This window comes from Denticeps clupeoides, chromosome 8 (genome assembly GCF_900700375.1).
Source record: "Denticeps clupeoides chromosome 8, fDenClu1.1, whole genome shotgun sequence".
Classification (NCBI taxonomy): domain Eukaryota; kingdom Metazoa; phylum Chordata; class Actinopteri; order Clupeiformes; family Denticipitidae; genus Denticeps; species Denticeps clupeoides.
The window spans coordinates 12458302-12479067 of NC_041714.1; the positions used below are offsets into that span (position 1 = coordinate 12458302).

Consider the following 20766-nt stretch of genomic DNA (forward strand, 5'->3'; position numbering starts at 1 on the left):
GTACTAAAAAGGAAGTATGCCTGGTAATTTGAGAGAATTGTGTGTCTGGTGTGTCATTGGTGTAATTATATAATTACCTTTTTCAATTATTGGGCTATTTCTAGTTCTTCAAAGTCAGCCAATTCCCTGCCAGAATTGTTCTATTTAAACACAATATGTTTATGAACAAATAAGTGTTTAAGATGTAATGCACAGGCCTGGATTCAGTTTATGACAATATTCTCTGCTCCTGTTGCATTTCACATCATGATTTTTTTTCTTCTTTCAACACCATCTCTCCTTTGCATAAGTTTCAGTAAGCCCTTTGAAGATGAAGGTGGTGTTTTTACGATAGATGTGACATTTCCCCATCTGCTGCTGTGGGTGTGGATGCTGGGAGAGGTTAGGAGGCCAGCAGTGAAGTCATCCTGCATGACTTGATTACATTACATGGAGAGAGAGGCCTTCCACAATCACAGACAAACCAATGTGTCATTACATTTAGATGTCTGGTAATGGGGCAAAATAGATTTTTTAATAGATTTGACTAAATCAGGGACTAAAGTTAGATCAATTTAATTTATATAGAAATATATATATATATATATTTCTGCATGACTGGCATATTTCTGCATGACTGGCAGGTGTAGATGAAATTTATATATATATTTCTTGTTTGGTTTTAACTTTTTATTAAAACAGTTTTCAACAATGTTGCAAGAAATATATGTATAAAGTATCATTCACCTTTTCTCAGCTCTCCCATACCCTCCCAACCCTATCTGGTTTGCTTGTCTCTCTTTATTTGAAACCTTCCTCTCAATAAATGTAGCCGTCACAGGTGGTATAGGAGAGAGGGCCAGAGTGATTGTGTGGTGCAAAGGGAGACAGATCAGAATGGCAAATCCTGTCTGCACCCCGGTCCCCATGGCTGGCTGGGCTGGGCTGGAGGGGCGGGTGGGGTGTTAGGTTTTCAGCAAAGACAGTTTCGCGAAAATTGCCAGACACTCCCGAGGGAGTGTGGTTGCCCCCATGCCTTCGACACCATTCACTTTCGAGGTGCAGATTTGGCCAATTTGGAACACTGGGAAAACAGCCTGCCGACAGAGATTACAGAGTGATTGTCATCTCTGGTTAGGCACAGCTCAACACTTCAGCCCCTGATGCTTTAATCTTTAAAGCCCAGTTTGAGCTCTTTACCAGGGGACCCACTCTTATTGCAGACAGGCGCACTGCCTCACACAAACCAGGCCCTCCACAGCACTAACACTAACTGACAGAGGAAAGGGGGAAGGACAGACATTAGGACAGATAGGAAGCAGGGAACGGAGAGCGGGGTAAAAGAAAGACGAACACTGTGGGTCAGGAAGCAGGAAGAGAAATTGTTTTGACCCTTTTGAAGTGGTTGTACATAAGTCGCAGGGCAGTATTGGGTTTTGTTTTGGGATGTTTGCTCCTTAGTGGGAAATCATGGCTGGCCTGTTCACTGACACACAATGCTACCCCTATACTGACCCTCATCTCTAGATGACATAGAAGGTCTGAATGACTCTCCTTAAAACCATGAACATGGCAGCAGGATGTGTTGGATATCAATGGTTTGTTGTTGATTCAAACCGTAGCAGGGCTTTTTCATTTGGTTTGTAAATTATTAATGATCGATACTGATCAGATGTGTGCCATTTAGAAATCATAATTCTCTGTGGTTTAGTTTATATTTCTACTTATAAATATGCACTTAAAAATTGTCACTATATAAAGCTGAGTAATATATTTGAAAAATCATTGTGTATCATTACCACTTCCAGAACTGCTATCATAACAAAAATAAATAGTCTTACATCATATAAATGTCACATAAATGTCACCTCTGAAATGACAATATTGTGATTTAGTAGATTGTTGGAATAATTGTCACCTGCTCAATGACTATTTGTAATGGTCAATGGTCAAAATCATGACAACATTTTTATTGAATATTTAAACATGATATTATACTGCTTAATACAGTTTTTTTTAACTTTCAGTCCAAATGGCATTGGCATGACACATCTGTTTGTGAACTAACCAATGGGAATTTGTCTTTATTTCCACTTACCTTCTTAGCTTTCCTTATTTCTATGTATTTAGTCACAGCTTCTGTGTATAGCAGGTATCTTTCTCTGCTGTGTGAGTGTGCACGTGTGTTATGTGTGATGGTTTCTTTGTGTGTTCGTCATGCAGGCGGTGCTGGCTGCTCCCCTCCTCTCACCCTGGCAGGGTCAGTACCAGGGGCCGCCCCGCGCCAGCATGCATCAACGCCGACACAGTGAGTCACTAACCTCGAAACTCCAGCACCTCCAGCACCTGTCTTCCCTCTCGCTCTTCCCTCTCTGCTATATTTCTAACATTGTGGAGGAAAGCATTGTTATGACCAGCCTTCATTCTCACTGATTTCCTTCAAAAAACTCTTTATGTCTCTATAGCTGTTAGTTCTGGGGCTAATAATGACCGATGGGCTTCATGTTGCCCATTGCTCTTCACGCTGTTGACCTCATTCTGCCCATTGGTCTTGAGTCATTACTCCATGTACCGAAGCATTAGCACTCAGACCCCAGTCGTCACGGTAACAGGCAATTGGAAGAAGTTTGGTATACATCTGCAGGGGACGGCGGCATAATTAATACTCAGAGAATGTTTGTCTGATTGTAGCCTAATGAATAAATGAAAGTCATGTGGTGGGAAAGAGGCAGATGAATCATGATGGATAAAAGAATTGAAGATTCCCCGTCAGACGTTTCATGACATTGATAGGATGCTGTGCCAGCTGAAGCAAAACAGTGTATGTGGGGGTGGCACACCGGGCAGTTTTATTTGGATTGTTTTTTTTTGCTCAGCATGCCCATCCCCTGCTGTCAGTCAAAGGCTCCGTCAGTCATTGTGACTGATGATTTGCAGCTGTCAAGTTTTAATCCTCGGTAGAAAAATGGTGCGTCAGAAACAGAGCAGGCAGAGAAAGTACGACGTTTCACTGTTCTGGTCTTGACTGGTAGCATCTTTTACAGTGCTTGCGATAATTACTGCAGCATCCACCCCTGTTCCATTTCTGTGAGATGCTACCTGCTTTAATTGTCTGCAAATATAATTTTATGTGAATATAGTGAGCAGGTCACAGAAGGACACTTGTAAAGTCATTTAGCAGCAAAATCCTCAGTGCTTTTGTTTTGATAAAATTGTCGCCTTTGCCATTTATTAAAGGTAGGTGCGCACTTCAAATAAGGTTCTCACACTGTCTATCCAAGGCCCTATATAAGAATATTCCTATATTGTAATTCATACAAATTCAAATTAAAAAATAAATTAAAATGATGTGTCACCTTGTGGAAGCTCTCATGACCAGGAGGTGTTTTGCATGGCCCAGAAACAAGGTCACACCCAGGTATATAGGCTGAAAGCAATTTACCTTCAGTCAGTTGCCATCTGAGAACTGAAGAAAATGTTGTTTATAATTATTTTGCTCTTGAAGTAACAGGAATCTGCAGTTTCAGTCGAAATCAGATGACACCAAGGCAAAGTACTGTTCCCTCTTTCATCCACGAAATAAGCAAACCACGTTATCTTAAAAAACATATTCATGAATGTCTTGGGAATTGAACCGGGTGCACTTTAAACACGGCAGAAAAGTGAATTATTCTATTTACCCGATGTTGTTGACACTTCTTCCCTGTAAGTTTTTTTACATGCTTTATTGCAGGTTAGAGAAGAAGAAATGTCATCTGTGTTTTGTGCTCCTGTCAGTAGTTTAGGGCCGATATCCAGGTCCCATCTTTGATGTGATGTCAGGTTTTATGCAGTACCAGTTCTGTCGAGCCACATTGTGTGAGACTGTTTGGAGGCAGTAGCATGTAGTCGCTGGTGCTGAAAACAGCAAGGATTGAATTAAATTTTTAAGTGTATGTAGGTACTTGCTGATGATTGAAGGCCAGACACAGCAAATCATTTTATTCCCAAATAATTCATAAAACAACTTTTTACCATCCACAATTAAACCTATTATGGAGCCTAATTTTCCCTAAGGCCATATTGTGCCTTTAACAGAATAACTCTGATGGAATACAGGGTTCAGGACATAGTCCTGCAGTGCCTAATCTACAAAAGTTTAGGTCTTTATGCAGACCGCTACTGCATGAAAGATTGGATGCCTTGCATTGGACGCCTTGCTCATTTAGAGCTCTGGTGACTGAGCGTGCCGCGTGGCAGAGATTTATTTAATACGACACACCTCCTGTTTGATTCTTGTCTTCACTTTCTGGCCAAGCATGGCCCTGAAGACTTTTGTAAGGAAATACATTTTTATAGGCTGACAAAACTTTTAAGTGACATTTATTTGTTATATTTTTTGATTCCAATGAAGGTAATGGCATTTCCTCATTCAGCTGGGTCTATGCATCTCTATTGTTCCTCTCCGTCCTGTACACTGTACTGCTTTCTTTAATTTCCCTCCTCTCCCTGTCCATCTTTGTCCTCATGATTCGGAGACCTCATTAGCCTTGTTTCTCTCCTTCTGCTTCTCCCACAATGCCCCTGGGGCAGAGGTGGAGCACCTTGTGCATTACTTCCATGACAAAGCGTGGTACAGTAACCATTACTGATCTCTAACTGTGCCCCCTTCCTCCATTGCCCTAGCATGATTTGCTGCTGTGGTGGTGATGCTGCAGCATGCTCTCTTTTTGCATGCAAAGGATGAATGCTTGAATTCAGACTGATTTTGTGGGGGAAAATTTTGACATTTCTGTTTGTGTTCATATATAATTATCTTTTGTGTGGTGTACTTTTCTGTCTTTTAAGAATTTCATTTTCTAATAATACACTGTCAGATAACCAATAATGTTGATGCCATTATTCAGTCTAGGGCTGGAGTCTGTGTTCACTATCTACCATCCACAGTTGACCCTGAGACTGGCTTCTGTCTCTTTTTTTTCCCCTTTTTTGAACATCAGACCAATTTATAAGCAGCTTCCCTGGCCGGGATAGATGCCTTCGTCTGGGCACCTCATTGTGTATCAGTCCAGCCTGTTAAGAATGGCCCAGACCGAGGCACAGACAAATGACTGTAATAACCACACTCATTTCCGAAGCTTCATTATGTCTGAGCTTCTCATCCAAAGCCCAGTGTATGAAATTCCCACCAAAATTGAAAAGAGCTGAGAATCATTTTGGTAATGGCCAATATAAAATAATAGCCAAACTAGGACTAAAATGGATAATCCCCTCGTCTGTAGTGTCATTTTGAAAGTCACAATGAAGGGGATCTTAGTAAAAAAAAAAAAAGTCACATACAGTTTTTTTGTGTATATTGCCTTCAGAATGTTATGGATTCAGAAATAAACTCACCTATGCTGAGAACCATGACGTTAATGGGGACCACATAATACCAAAACAGAGTAGTTCAAAAGTTTATTCTTTGCTCTCTGAAGCATAATTACTGACTAATTTATATGCTTCAGTGTCCTATATGTTGCAATGTTCTGTCGTTGAGTGTTCTCTTAAAAAAAACAAATGTATACAGTACAGGCCAAACATTTGGACACACCTTCTCATTCAGTTAAGTACATAAGTTATGTACTTAACAAAAAAAGGTGAAATAACTGAAAACATGTTTTATATTCTAGTTTCTTTACTCTGATTACTGCTTTGCACACTCTTGGCATTCTCTCGATGAGCTCCAAGAGGTCGTAACCTGAAATGGTCTTGAAACAGTCTTGAAGGAGTTCCCAGAGGTGTTTAGCACTTGTTGGCCCCTTTGCCTACGGTCCAGCTCACCCCAAACCATTTCAATTGGGTTCAGGTCCGGTGACTGTGGAGACCAGGTCTCCACTTAAGTACATAACTCCACATGTGTTCATTCATAGTTTTGATGCATTCAGTGATAATCTACAAATGTAAATGTTCATGAAAATAAAGAAAACACATAGAATGAGAATGTGTGTCCAAACTTTTGGGCCTGTACTGTATATCTAAAAAGAAAAACCATAATGTTTCATTTTAAACTAAATGTCAGGTGGTGTGGATGATTGAAAGTGCCAGTGGAAGGCCAGTCTGCCCATCTTATGTTTAAATGAATTGGGTGACTCATGCTGCAATAGTGGCCTTGTGCAAGATGGTGTAAAGCATGTGCTCCACGTATTGGCTGAGGCAGAGGCAGCAACCCTGATGGGAAATATTCTGGCGTGCTCATGGCAAAGTGAACTGAAATATAAAGGCAAAGAAAATATATGTGCTCTATATTGCAACAGCACCATTTGAGAATGTTTGAGATCTGTCCTGCTGACAGTTTTATTAGCCAATCTTATTTTGGCATCTGACAGCAGTCTTCAGACATAAGCCGCTTTGTACCTCTGTAATAGAAAGATAGTCACTGGGTGCTGGGAAGCCAAAAAATGAATCCATCTCTCTGATGCCCTTCTCTGGGGCTGAAGGCCTGTGGCTAGGTCAGTTCTGTAGCACAGCATCTTCTTCTTTAACAGCAAATCCCTATGAGGCGGTAAATAATGGACGAGTCCTCTGGAGCACGCTGCTGGGGAGCAAGACTGTAGCCCTTGCAGTCTGGAGGGTCACCTCCTTCTCTTCTGTAGCTGTCCTCCCTTGAGAGGTTTTATGACTGCCCCTTCCCTCCTCTCCTCCTCTTTCACATGGCCGAACAAGAATGGAATAAATCAAATAACAGATCAGTCAAGAGGGGACAAAAGCACGGGAGATCAATAATAAAATAAAATCAGTGGGGAGCGTAGCTAAAATGAAGCTGCTGCACCGCAGTGACAGCATCAGCCTGTGGGGGTGCTGCAGTTCATTAATCCTCTATCCCTGCGGCCAGAGACAGCAGACCTCCTCCCCTCTTATAAGAGCTGGAATGTGTTCGTCTCTGCCTTAACTGCTCTCCGTTCTCCACTTTACCCCCCTACCCCCCCTCAGCCCTCAGCATCGTCCCCACTGACACCAGGTAGATTTCGAAATACCTACCCTCCAGAGAAAGTTTTCGAAACAGCAGTCAATCCACAAGTGAAATGCAGACAGAGAGCAGCCCTGTCCCACCCTGTCCCACATCTCAAGGTTGAAGAGGGAGAGAAGTCAGGGGGAGGCTGCTAGGGCGATGTGAAAGTTCTGTCAGGTGTCGCAGAGAATTGGCTGGAAGAGCCATGAGATAGAAATGCTGAACGGAGCCCAACCCCCCGATAAAAGTGCATGTTGCCTCGTGTGTTTCTTGTCACTTAATCATGACTTAAACACCCACCACGTGCAAGAACCATACGATTTTCATCATGTCTGCATTAGACCACAGTTAGAGAGCTGCATAATATGTGAAGACAAATAAATAGGAAAAACCACCAAAAAGTTAAAACCACCCACCGGATCAGTTCTGGTGGCACAAATTGTACAGGATTCGTTACTCGACTGAAGGCAAGGACACCATTCTTCCGAAAAACATTCCCCCACATTTCCCATGGGAGCTCAACAAACTCATAACATATGATTCAAGAACATCATATTTTCAGCTCATCACCCATGCAGTGATGCTTCTGTCCTGTGGATGGGCACTTTACTCAGTCAATGTAACTTTGTATAGATTGGTCCAAAAACCCAAAATCGGGCGAGCAAACATCTCAGAACTTTCTCATTTATTCCAAAATTCGGGTTTTTCCTTTAACTTGTCACCTGTCTGTTTTTGAGCAGATTTTGTGAAATGCAAACACGACCATATGTGAGAAAATAATCAAAGCGACGTATTGTTTTTCAGTGTGCAGCTCGCAGAAGCCGTGCCATGTGGGAACACAATGAAAAAAATGCCATTGTTTATTCAGTCTGTTTTCCACAGCCGCGCCTCCAGCTTGCTAGGGATCTGTGATTGGATAGTAATTACTTTTTGTGGTATCACAATTTATCATTTTAAAAACGAGCCGCTGCAGCAGAGCTAAGGTGGTGTGGCAGAATTTCACCGTTAAACTATGTGTAATGCAATCCCTTCTAATTGCTTATCTGGATGGTAGTTAGTAGATGGTGGAACTAGGTGCAGTTCATTGAAATGATCGGATCTTTTTCAGTGCATTTCCACATGGCACAGTTTCAACACTGTTTTCTACTGCATGCCAAAGTCATGTTTGCATTCCAAGGTGCCGCGAGCTCCACTCAGTATCCTGTATGTGTGAAATAACATTGACTGGCCAACATGTTTCTCTTTTCTCAGCCTCCAGCACTACAGCCTTCCAGCCCCTTCCTCAGCGAGCGACACACCCAGGGAAGACTAATAAGAACAGCCCATATAGAGGACCACAGTGACCTTAGGCTGACTAGAGAGTTTCAGAACCAGACACTCAGTCTGCTGCTCAGCACACAGATCAAAATTCGTGACACAGAGGCCACTGCAGAGGTGAGTCTGAAAGCTCAGACCTTGCATTCCCCATCTGGTCTGAAAGAGCAGCTCAGAGACAAAATCCTCACCTCGGTGAGCCCGAGGCAGCCACCCATATTTCAGAGGAAGTCACCTCCGGGGGGTTTCGGTGTTTCATCAGAAGAGCTGGCTCACAAACCTCAGCCTACAGGAAACCACACGTCCAAACAGCTGCCACCACCATCCAGGGGTCTGCCATGCTTCAACTCTACAGTCCAGAATGTGATTTCTGGCCTGCCCGGAGAAATTGTACCTTTCTCCAAAACCCTAGAAAGAGCGTAAGATGCTGGTCAGGGAATCCTGGAGCCAGGGCTTTATCACAGGAGCCGTAGCGTGGTCCCATCTCTCACCTAAATTCTCCAAACCAAAGATCCACCTGATCGACAAATACCCAAGTTTTCTGTCAAACATCAAGAAACAAACGTGCTTGCAGCATCTGTCTGAGAGCATGGGACATTCTGATCTGTACGCCTTCCTGCTACTTGCTAATGCAGTGACTGCATTCTTTTTTCTATGCAAAACTTCACAATCACCCTTTCCCCAGGTCGGCAGAGCCATGTTTTGTAAAATACGCAGCTTTTCTCTCAGGAATGGTCATGCGTAAGTAAATCAGCGGAGACATGGTGTACATCTCGCTAATGAACTGATCTTGAATCCAGGTCCACAAACCCATGTGTCTTAAATAGCAAAGCAGTGTTTTCTTAAGCTGATGCTTTTTACTGTTACTGTTTATTTGTGGAGAATACAGAGTGGGGAACAAGGGCAAGGGAGGGAACGGGCGAATAAATGCGAAGCTCCCTAAACAAATTCAAGGCTGTCAGAGCAGAGAGCAGACTAGTAGAAAGTAAACAGTGATTTCTAAGTCAAGGATTTTTCCCCCTCTCCCACCATATTGCTCTTGGTTGGCAGGAAAACCCTTAAGGGTATTTTGTCAATTCTCACTGGCCAGTCCAGATAGAATCTCTCTGAAATCAATACAGGTCCTCCTTTCTGAGAGACCACTGCTCTCAAGCCCTGGCTCTGTTTAGGTATGGCCGTGCTGAGATAGTGGCAGGAAGATCATAGGAAGAAACTATTACGCTGAAATGGAGCTCAAAAATTACATTGTGCAACGACCCAGATATATTTGGTCGGTATTCTTTCAACAGACACACAAACACACACTTTTTTTTTTCCTCCAGCACCCTACTGTAAGGTACACATCAGAGCTTACGGGAGGGTCTTGCAAATGTAACCTGATGATGCCTGTATTCAGATGACTGCAAAATATCCTGAAGCCATGTGTTTGTCTGATTTTGCCACACTCACCACCAGAGGGGCACGGGGTATCAAAGAGAACGTTTGGAGTAATATGGAATGGAGATACTGTCTTCCACAGCTTGGCCTGAGAGCTGAGGAACAGTTGTGTTGAGATAATGATGTAATGATGTAATAATTGAGGGCAGACGCTATTAAGCCGAAATGGAACTTGAGAATGATAATGCGAATGCGCCCAGACAGAGTTCATACAGTTCATGCACATCCTACACACACAGTCCAGACACACACAGACACCTCTGTTATCCAGGTGCAGTCAGAAGTAGGTGTGGCATCTGTTGGCATCTCTATAAAGAGCCCTATTTGATGGGTTTATGGATTAGATAGAACCCCTGTTTTTTTTTTATCTTTATAGAGGACCCTTGTCTATGAATAACTAATTACCAACACAACATTGAATTTATCCTCAGTCCTCTGTCCTCTGTCCAGACAGAAGAACCTGATAGTGCTGGTTTATGTTCTTGCTATAAAACTTTGACTAAATGACTTATGGCAGTGTTTTTTAAACTTTTCACAGTAATTACCACCACAGAAGGTTTGCCTCTCCCATCATTATGATTGATATTAAAATATATTAACATAGAACTATTTAAGAAGTTTACACTTGAGCCAATGTTATTCTTAATATGAAGATTATTTTTTATTTACATTTACAGCATTTATCAGACGCCCTTATCCAGAGCGACTTACAATCAGTAGTTACAGGGACAGTCCCCCCTGGAGCAACTTAGGGTTAAGTGTCTTGCTCAGGGACACAATGGTAGTAAGTGGGATTTGAACCTGGGTCTTCTGGTTTATAAGCGAGTGTGTTACCCACTACCACCCTATTTATTATGGAGAGTCAATAATACACACAGCAAGTGAGGACATTAACTGCACTGTATTAAAAACTACACGCCATTCAAACACACAGCAGCTGGGAATATTGACAATAATCTTAGAAACAGTTCCACAGTTTTGAAACCAAGGACTAAGGGGTACAGCATGAAGACCTCAGACTACAGTTTCATGTATCTTTAATTAATATGCACTGTCAAGAGTGCCAGCGTCTATTCAGCCCAGAATGTGTTATTTTCCCCCCACAGACTCAGATTGCTTGATAGGCAGCAGCCAAGCACGGACTCACACAGTTGAGATGATTTATAGGCAGATCTCCTGCTCATGTCACTCAGAACACACACGACCGCCTGGCACACCCATTTGCCCCTACAGACTTAATGAGTTGCTGATTGCTTTAGCTTTATCTCAGATAATTGAAAAGGTTGATGACCATACTTTCCTTTGTAAAAGGGCCACATCGTTCCCTTAAACTGGCCGTTTTGATCTCAACTTACAGTCAGAGAATTTTGAGATCATGGGTTTTAATGTGGTTTTATTTTATAAAGATACCTTTTTTTTTGTCAACAGGGGTTTTTGGAACAGAACATTTTTAAGGTGAGATTATTTATGGTAATAAAATAATTTTTGGTAGTATACATAGAAATAATCACAAATATCTATTTTTTTCTCAAGCTACTTAAACATAGTATCCTAACATTTTTGTGCAATGACCTGACACTGGTTAGAGATTTAGAATCTCATTTATGTTTCTTAAAATATTGTATAATTACAGACCTATGTATTCAGACTACTCTCAAGTTTTAACATAAATATGCATAGACAACCACTAAGCACATGCATATGTTCATCAGTGTGAGTTTTGATTTAAAAAAATAAAGGACATAAATAAACCCCATCTGCACTTTCGATGTGGGCTGCTGTCTGTATCCTGGCTAGTTGCTCCAACACTGGTTATGTCTGGTAGTCAATGTGCAATGTTCCTGAGTGCTGGATGATCAGGTGGAAGAAAGTGTTGCACTTGAGTGTGCTTCTCTTCATGGTAAATTTGTTAGCCATGTCTCTGTGTGCTTTGTGCAGAAAATTAACAGTGACACCAGACAACCAGACTGCTTTTCAAACTCATGCCAATCTGCATAAGCGAAAGAAGCATATATATGTGGTCCATGTGCCAAGAGGGTGACAATGAACAACATATATATACACACACACGCACACACATTTTTATTTATTTATTATTATTTTTTATCCACAATGAAGAATCTCAGGGCATACATTGTGTAGACCCTGTGTAAGCATTTGAACAATCAGATAGATACATCAGTGATCGGTATTTCCCTGTCACATTTTTTGCATTTCATCACACCTCTGTACCAACGATTTGTGTAAAGCAGTGCCTCAAGCAGTGTTTGCATGAATGCACTTTGTGTCTGTATAGGAACAGTTGATGAGTGAAATGCATTCTTGCATTCTCTTCAGCCAATGTTTTTTGGGAAATGGATGTTGTACAACTTATCAAACAGATACCACAACCATGTCTTTGCTCAGCTATGTGAAATATTCAAATGAGAGGAAAAATATTTTGTTGGAATATACTTGCAATAGTGTTGTATATGTGTACAATGGCTGTGCAAAATACCTTCACCTGACAATAAAATGATTCAGGTCAGCCCTAAATCTATTGATATTAGCAAACATTGTGCAAGGTTATTGAACAGTCTAGGGCTATACAGTGTCTTTAAAAATTCAAGGTTATTTTAAAGAGCTGTAAAATCATTGTTGCAGAAATATGGATCCACCAGGACTTTGCAAATTTAGGACATCCCTCAAAAATTGATGACATGGCACGTTGAAATGTCATTGGGGATTGCTAGCAGAGTAGCCAGTGGCAACCATAGAAGAGTAGTAGTAAAAAATAAGTGTCTGGCCCCCTCTGTGCATTTAACACAATCTCCATAAGTCCTTGGGTAAAGGGGTCAGAGGCATATAAAAGACTTATTACATTTCATCTGGCAGGATTGATGTTTACAGTCCACAAAAATTTTACTTCCATTTGATTCCTGAAATCTTTGATGTTCACCATAATTTTCTTAAATAGAAAACTGGCAATAACAAACACATACTAAATGTTAATTTATTTTTTCTTTCTGATTCATTCTGATGTTATCAAAGATGCCTATGTGTTCTGCTCCAGATAGCTTTATAGAGGTGAGCACACCAACCAGCTAGTACCACCATGTCTTGTAGTTCCCCTGTGTGCCTCATGAGTGTCACTGTGGTGTCTGGCCTGAAATCAACATCAGAGGGGGTGACCAGAAGAGATTGAGTTTGATGAACATCACATAGCCTCCACTTCTGCCTCTTTTTTAACAGGTACGTTGATCACAACCTTCTCCAATGTCACCATGTGTCACAGAATGTCACAGAAACATGTCACTGACCTCCAGTGGATCTATTGATTGACTTAGACAGGCCATTGCTGCACACACACCCTTTAATGTAATATTATTATTTAATGTAATATTATTATTTAATGTAAAAAATCTAAATTTAGGATATGTTATCATTTTCTTTTTTTAATTCAGGAAAAAAAAGTGCAACCAACCATAACATACTGAATGTTTACAGAAAACATGGCTGGATGCTATAAAATAATGATGTTATTTGGTGAATTGCATGACATTTATCAGCATGTTTACTATCTACTATAACAGCTAAATACAATCAAAGCATTTGCTGAATATCAACGTTTGTTGAAATATATAATTAAATTAAAGTCAACGTTTGCTTGATTAAAATTATGCAATTCACAAAATATCACAAAATATTTTATAAAATTCAACTACGCCAATTGAACTTTTCTTAAAATATAGCTCATATATTAAACATAACCTAATCATGTTCAGTTATGCACTTTATGTGATATGTAAATTTGAAACTCAGAGTACTACAGTTTGGCCTTTCATAACCTTTTTTTGTTGTGTGTGTTTTCATAGTGTTCATTTTGTGTTTTATTTGGTTCTGTTTTACTTTATTTATTTACTTTTATTATCTTTTTTTGTTTTTATCTTTTCGTTTGTATGTTTTCTTGTTTATGAAGTTGTAATAAAGATTATTATCAATTATCAAATCTGGCTGTTTTTTTTCTTAAACACTACTATACAATTTAGACATTAATAAATTAATTACAACTAAATGGAAATCTAAACTTATCTAAACTTTTGAAGTAGTTCAGGTGAGGTCAATTTTTTGGGCACCATACCAGTGGCTTTTGAACGAACCAAACCCCTTTATATTTAGAGACATTGATATATTTTCTTCTTGGTGTCCTGGGTGGTGTAGTGGTGAAATGAGAAAAAGCTTAAAGTTTGTAGAGAACACAATGGACAATAAATTGTTGTGAATAAATGTATTATAAGTGTTTATATCATGCCACAGACCTGTGCTGTAGACAGGGTTTTTATTTGAGACAGGAGATGATCCATCTTACACAGCCTGCTGGACCTGATCTGTGTCAGTGCTTCCAGAATGTTAATTTCTCTGACATTCCTGCCCCCAAAAGTTCTGTCATCTTCTTTTTAAGGTGTGACTCACATCACTGCCTCTCTACAGGTACTAGCAAAATACTTTTTATGACTTTGTTTCGAGCCCCCTTATGGTGCTCTTTGCTATGATGACAGCAAGCCTTTTCAACTTGGGTGAAGTTGGGTGAGGTCCTCTAGTTGAAGCATTGTCTACCAGAGTAGTTGTCTGTATGAAAGTGTCTTACTTTGAAGTTTTCTGCCCCCTTCTATCGGAAGGTTAACATTCTTCAAAGGCCTCCTGTAAGAGGTGTGTTACCATGGTCAGATGAGGCCAGTGAGGAGCCAGCCCCTTCTGAACTTATCTTTGCTTTGAAACTTTGGTGAGTAACTGTGTCTGACTTGCACTGTCTACAAATAACTGTACTTCTGTGACTGTCGAGATCCCAAGAGTTGCACCATCTTTCAGCACTGTCAAAAACCTTTCATTTGCAAAGTTTATTTCAGACGAGACCCCTATTTGCAATCAGTCCTGTTGTGACCAGTGCTGGTGGTGCACTGTGTAGCACATAGAGTTGGTATATTAATAGTTGATAGAGCAGTTTTATATTTCATAGTTAGATTAAATTAGATTAAAGAAATAAATAAAGGAAAGAAATTGTAATAATGTAAGGTTTTATAGAGGGTGTCAGGCATGAAAGGATGTTTCTCATTTTATATGTAACTTATGTGTAACTTAAATAAATATCAAACAATGAGTAGTTTTCACGATGGCTGGACATGTCGTAGAAGAAGGACGCATATGCATGAAATGGGTTTAATACATGGTGGACAGGAAACATCACGAAAAACTTAGACCCGATGGTGAACAGACACAAACGGCAGCTTTATACAATCATACACAGGTGAACACAATCTCGAAAACATAATAACACAGGACTAACATGAAACTAAAAAAAAAAAGTGTAGTGTCACATGTGATACACAGCAGCACAGCACACGGTGCGCACAGTGAAATTTGTCCTCTGCATTTAACCCATCACCCTGAGTGAGCAGTGGGCTGCCATTGGCGCCCGGGGAGCAGTGTGTGGGGACGGTGCTTTGCTCAGATCGGGATTCGAACCAGCAACCTTCTGATTACGGGGGCGCTTCCTTAACCACTAGGCCACCACTGCCCCATAAAAAACGTGGGCGGGGGATCATGACAGTAGTATATGCAGAATGTAAATCTGAGTACATGTGAGAAATTGTAATGCAGTTATTATCGTATAGTCATATGAAATATGGCTATTTTCAGTTAATGGCTATATATAACTTTCTAAATGCCATCAGTGAGAGGTATACAGTTGTTAGTCTTATACTGCAACACAAAATACAGGCAAGCCCCAAACTGAAAATAAAGAGACTTAGTGCCAGTATTAACTAGTAACTGCATAAATAAGGAAAATAAACCACATACACATAAAATTTCCTGGGGAGAATTAGTATAAATATACTTTTAAACACTGGTGTTTCCCAGCTATTGCAGCAATAGGGTGTCTACACACATTCACACATTCCTGGAGCTGTTACTAGTACTACTAGTCCTGTACATAAATACATCCTGTACATTAAAAATGGCAAATATGCCTGGTTAACAAATCTGCTTTTTTGAGTGAGGATTACTAATCTATGAAGTGTGTTGGTGTTGTAGCTGCATCAATTAAACCTCAAGGTTGTGCAGGAGTTTAGGCCTTTAAGAAAAGTCTTCTTTCTACTGGTGCTTCGCTCAAATATTTACATTCCCACAGGCAAGGCAAGCACAGTCGGAGAGCTCATATAATCAAGTCTCTGGACTTATCACTTTCATCCCTTGGTTTTTAATGAATTTACACATCACCCTTCATTAAGCCTAATCCAAGTAGCAACTCGTTTTTTTTTTGTTTTTTTTTTCTATTGTGCAACTCTAGAGAAATATAAAAAAAATGGTCTCATTAGAACTGGCTCTGTTGTGCATCCAGATGACTATCTAAGCGACCTAAAAAACAGAAGGGAACAGAAGTAGTTAATTTGCTCTCTTTTTTAAACATATATTACATGTATTTCTTGAATAAAACACACTTCATAATATGTCTAGGTGATACATATTTCAAATACATCTATTAATGTATGAGTGTGAGGGTTCTCTCAACATCTGCTGCAGTGGCACTTTCCTTCCACGTACAATGTGGAAGGTTCATGCTACATTTTCAGAGGACAGCCTTTACACATGCTTCATTTGAAGGTATTCAGAAAAGACTCCTCAACATTGTTCTGTGGAAATCGTCCAAAATCTCAACACATTAATGTCCGTTAGCAACTGAAAATGGAAGAAAATGTACTTCTGAATGAAAAAGTAAGGCCACTGTCTCCTTCTGGTGTTGCATTAGTGCTTGAGGTTGTTGCTCTATGGCGTATATGTTGACTGTCACTGATACTGCTGCACAATGTTTCTCAATTTAGTCTTGCATATTTCATCTAGGATTCTGATAATCTGCCGCCTGTCCAGAAGGTTTAGGTCTCCTCCCAGGAGAAATGGCTGTTTGGATCTCTGATTGCATTCTCTCCCATGGGACAAAAAAAAATCTTTCAGGCCATGCCACGAATGTGTAATGGTGCTCTAGTGTTGGGACTGCTGCTGTCTGTCTCTGAAGGCAATGGTGCTAGACATGAACTAGACTGTTCAGCTCCACTGGACATGGATGAATCTAAATGCAGTGATTGATTGCACCATTCTGTTGGTGAATGACTTGAAGCCATGCTCAAATTGAAAGTAATGGTCTCTGTCTCTAAAAGACACTATACAGTACATCCGGAAGGTATTCACAATGGATCTCTTTTCCCACATTTTGTTTACATTTCAAGGTCTTATTCCAAAATGTCTTGAATTAAATTTAAGTCCTAAGGATTCTGCACACAACACCCCATGATGACAACATGAAAAAGGTTTACCTGAGTTTTGGCATCCTGTGTCCCTTGATCAGCCTTCAGATGTTTCTGCAGCTTATTTGGAGTCCAAAAAACAGTTGATTGGACATGATTTGGAAAGGCTCACAGCTAACAGGTCACTGTTAACAGTTCAAATCAGAGCACAAACCAAGCATGGAGCAAGCATGAAAGGAATTGTTTGGAGACAAGTAATTTGGTCTTATTCATTACTATTAACAGTTACAACAGAAATGTTGAAAATGTAACAAAGGTTTTCTTGTAGTTAAACTAATACCCATCGTCCAACTCAGTGGTTCACTTCATGTCTTGGATTCCCACAGTCCTGTATGTGGCAGTGTTCCAAATAACCAATTAATTTCCTAATTGAATTTATAACATGTGCAAGGCAGTGCAACAGGCAGAGCAGAACTGAACTACCACAATGATATTGTGAGGGATCCATTAGGGCAGGGAAGACAGGACACAATTTCTCAAATCACAAGCAGTTTTTTTTTTTTTAATAACAAGGCACATGGATTTTAACACACAAAACACGGCAAAAGACAGTGACCGGACGAGGTCAGTACAGAGATAAGTTGTGAGTCTTAAGAAAAATGGCTTTTATCTCTTCACTCAAGTTGGACAAAGACAGGAAGGAATAATGAAGAATGCCATGTCCCACAACAATTACTCTGGCAAGTAATCCAGGACATTCTCGTGGTTAACACAACATATTTTCTTTAATGGAACAAGGATATAAGCAGGAAGATGTTGTTACGTCCCTGGACGTATGCTCCCACGTGTTCTGTGTGTTTGGCTGTGTTTTTGCATCCTGTCCCTTTTAGGTTGACTTCGTGGGAGGAGTTGAGGCCTACCAGCTCCATCTGCCATTGGTCACCTCCACCTATTTAAAGAGACTTCAGATGGTCTTTGGGAGGTCCCCAGGGTCTGCTAGGCCCTTATGCTTTTGGGAGGTCCCCAGGGTCCACGGAGATCTGCATAGAGCTCCGTTGGGGATCTCATTCGTGTTTCTTGTTTCGTTGTGTGATAGACCCTTTGTTGTTAGCTGCGCTTGCCGTGCCATCCACCCACCCGCCTTCCTACCCTTTCCCTTTGACATCACTTCCGGTTTCCCCTGCGCTTCCCCTAGGAGGCGACGCAACTTGTTGTGTCGGCCTGCTTCGGTCTTTGTTTGTTTTTCTCTGTTTTCCTGTGTTGTTTGCTGTTATTCGTTGTAATTCGTTTTGTATGTATTTCTTCGTTATTTATATATTTAGTAGTTAATAAAATACTTGTTAAAATTATCCGTTTAGTCATAGTAGGGTTACGTTTGTGTCCTTTCTTTTGTTACGGGCCGGAGCCCCTAGACCGGTTCGTAACAATGTAATGAAATGAAATATTGGATATATATAAATATTGGAAATATTGGATTGGATATTGGATACTTTTCATACTCATATCATGAGCTATCTCAGTGTTAAAAGAATTGAGCTGTGAAACTGCCTGTCTGAGCTCATTATTATAGCCCCATAAAATAACTTTTCCATGACATGTTCTGCTGGAAAGCATTTTGCAACATGAGCAAATGCCTGCAACAACTGATGCCTCTCTGCCACGCTTTTACAAAGTATTTTGAAGTTGTGCAATTTTCTGGCACACTGCTTAAAAAATATGTTCTCTAACCTTAGTGCCCACAGATATATGAGAGGACAGAAGTGGACAATCAGCTCTGGATAATGATTGAGGTAAAGATGCTTGGGTTTATGTGGCTGATTAGGAAATTTGACCATGAGACACAGGACTTTCTTTTGGCCAAAATACTTGAAATTAGGCCTCTTCCTAAACATGTTTTCTGACATTTTTTACATCTTTTTTTTTTATTTATTGGAAAGCTGTCTGCACTCATTTATGATGTTGCCTAATTAAGTCAATCTGAAACAAACTGTTTCTTTGACTGGAACATCATGTGCAAGACATTCTTTGCCTGCCTCATTCTACCCTAGACAAACAGGAATGGGTTCAATGTAACTGAAAACAGTTTGTGAGAGAATTGCAAGTTCATTAGAAATCTTCGTTTTTTTCAAGGCATCAATAACTGCACGTGTGTCAGCCTCCTGTAGGCAAATGTAGGCAACCTTTCTTTCATTTAAAAAGTAAATGTGACTTATATCATGAATCTATGATCCACAAAGTTACATTGGCTGCATGTCTATGAATTTGCATGTGCAGAAAATAAGCATGAATTGCTTTAGCATCATGGCCGCAAATCTTACAGAACATTTTAAACATGTTTCCAACAGTTAGAAATTAGAATTATACAAGTTACTAAAAGCAGCGTTAAATAGCACACACTACTAAGCTGGCTAGCCTTCTAGTGGAATCTATGCATGTATTCTGCTGTTTTAAAATGTATTAGGGCAACAAAACCAAAAAGCAAACTTATTTAATAGATTGTTAAAATAAAACACTGACCAAGGGCTTTTAATGAATGCTCAGAAAAAAAAGTACTGCAGCATTGCAGCACCTATTTCTCTCAGTTTCTGTTTCTCTCAGTGTAGGATCCCCGCCCTGACACCACAAAATAACATGCACACATCCGGCATTTACGCCAAATGCCGTAAATGCCGGATGTGTGCATGTTATTTTGTGGTGTCAGGGCGGGGATAATTAGGCTGATGATAATTAGACCAGTGTTAATAGGGTGGGGTTTTAAGGGGTGAATTTTTGGAAGAAGGGAAGACATGTTGAGTCATGTCCGAGTGCTGGGGATGATAGCCCCCTGGAAGACTGTAGTTCACCTATGGTTTCAGACCCCTCCCGTTACCCCTGTTGGCCTGTACATTTATATGTAATAAAGGTGGTGCTGCCGCTTAAACCAGGCAAAAGTGTCCCACCCCTTTCATGTCCAGAAAACAACAGTAAATTTTTTTTTTAAGAAACAGTCTAAAAGTCTACATTTTTAAAGTAGACAGTCTAAAGATAGCTAAAAGAGTTCTATCAATGTACCTTCTTAATAGTGAATCATGTGAGGGCTGCTGACATGGGTGTGATGGATGTGAAATTATTATTTGAGATGGCTTTCAGAAGGTTTTGTTAAATGCTTTGAATGCATAGCTGGTGCCCAATTCACCAGCATTCCTAATTAAAATCACTGATTCATTCAGTTTTGCCGTATTTAACAAAAATAATCTTACTGATGTATTTTTACAGAATTATTTTACAGTGTAGTATTAAAAAGAAATTTCTTCCATCCTAATTCGACCATGCATCATGTAACCGCATGATTAATAAAGATTATGGTTGAGAGTTTTCATCAGCGAAAGCAAATAATACAAATAGCATTCTGTATCAATTTGTCATTCCACCACCATTGCACCATAGTATTTTTCATTACATCCTGTAAAGATTACATTTGCTAACTTATTAATTAGGTGATAATTTTCCATCCACTTAAAAGTTAAGCACTACTTTGTGTTGGTTTGTCTCTTAAAATTCTAGCACATTTAAGTTTGTGGATGTAACATGACAAAATCTGAAATCAGTCCCAGATTCCATAAATTGGGAAACGGTTCCTCCATGGATGAAACTTGTTTTTCAAGCATGTCACAAAGATGCTTAGTCAGAACTGGAGAATTACAATTACAATTATTATTTGATAAGTTTTTGTATTATTTAATTAGGTTATCTTTATCTCTTACAAAATGTAATGAATGAAAATCTTCATTTACTTATGCAAAAGTA

The 20766-nt window shown here is 39.9% G+C and overlaps 1 protein-coding gene across 7 annotated transcripts in view; it reads left to right on the forward strand.

The window, feature by feature from the left end:
* The window catches only part of ccser2a (coiled-coil serine-rich protein 2a), a 45256-nt gene extending 31722 nt beyond the window's left edge, over positions 1-13534 (forward strand). For 5 of the 7 annotated variants that reach the window (XM_028989732.1, XM_028989731.1, XM_028989735.1 and 2 more), the window contains one exon: positions 8201-13534. In XM_028989732.1, coding sequence (XP_028845565.1) covers positions 8201-8686 — 486 coding nt within the window. In that variant the 3' untranslated portion in view covers positions 8687-13534. Of the gene's footprint in view, positions 1-2202; positions 2288-4551; positions 4592-8200 lie in introns of all 7 variants that reach the window. The other 2 variants (XM_028989736.1, XM_028989737.1) reach the window with 2 other exon arrangements.
* Positions 13535-20766: the final 7232 nt, after the last annotated feature.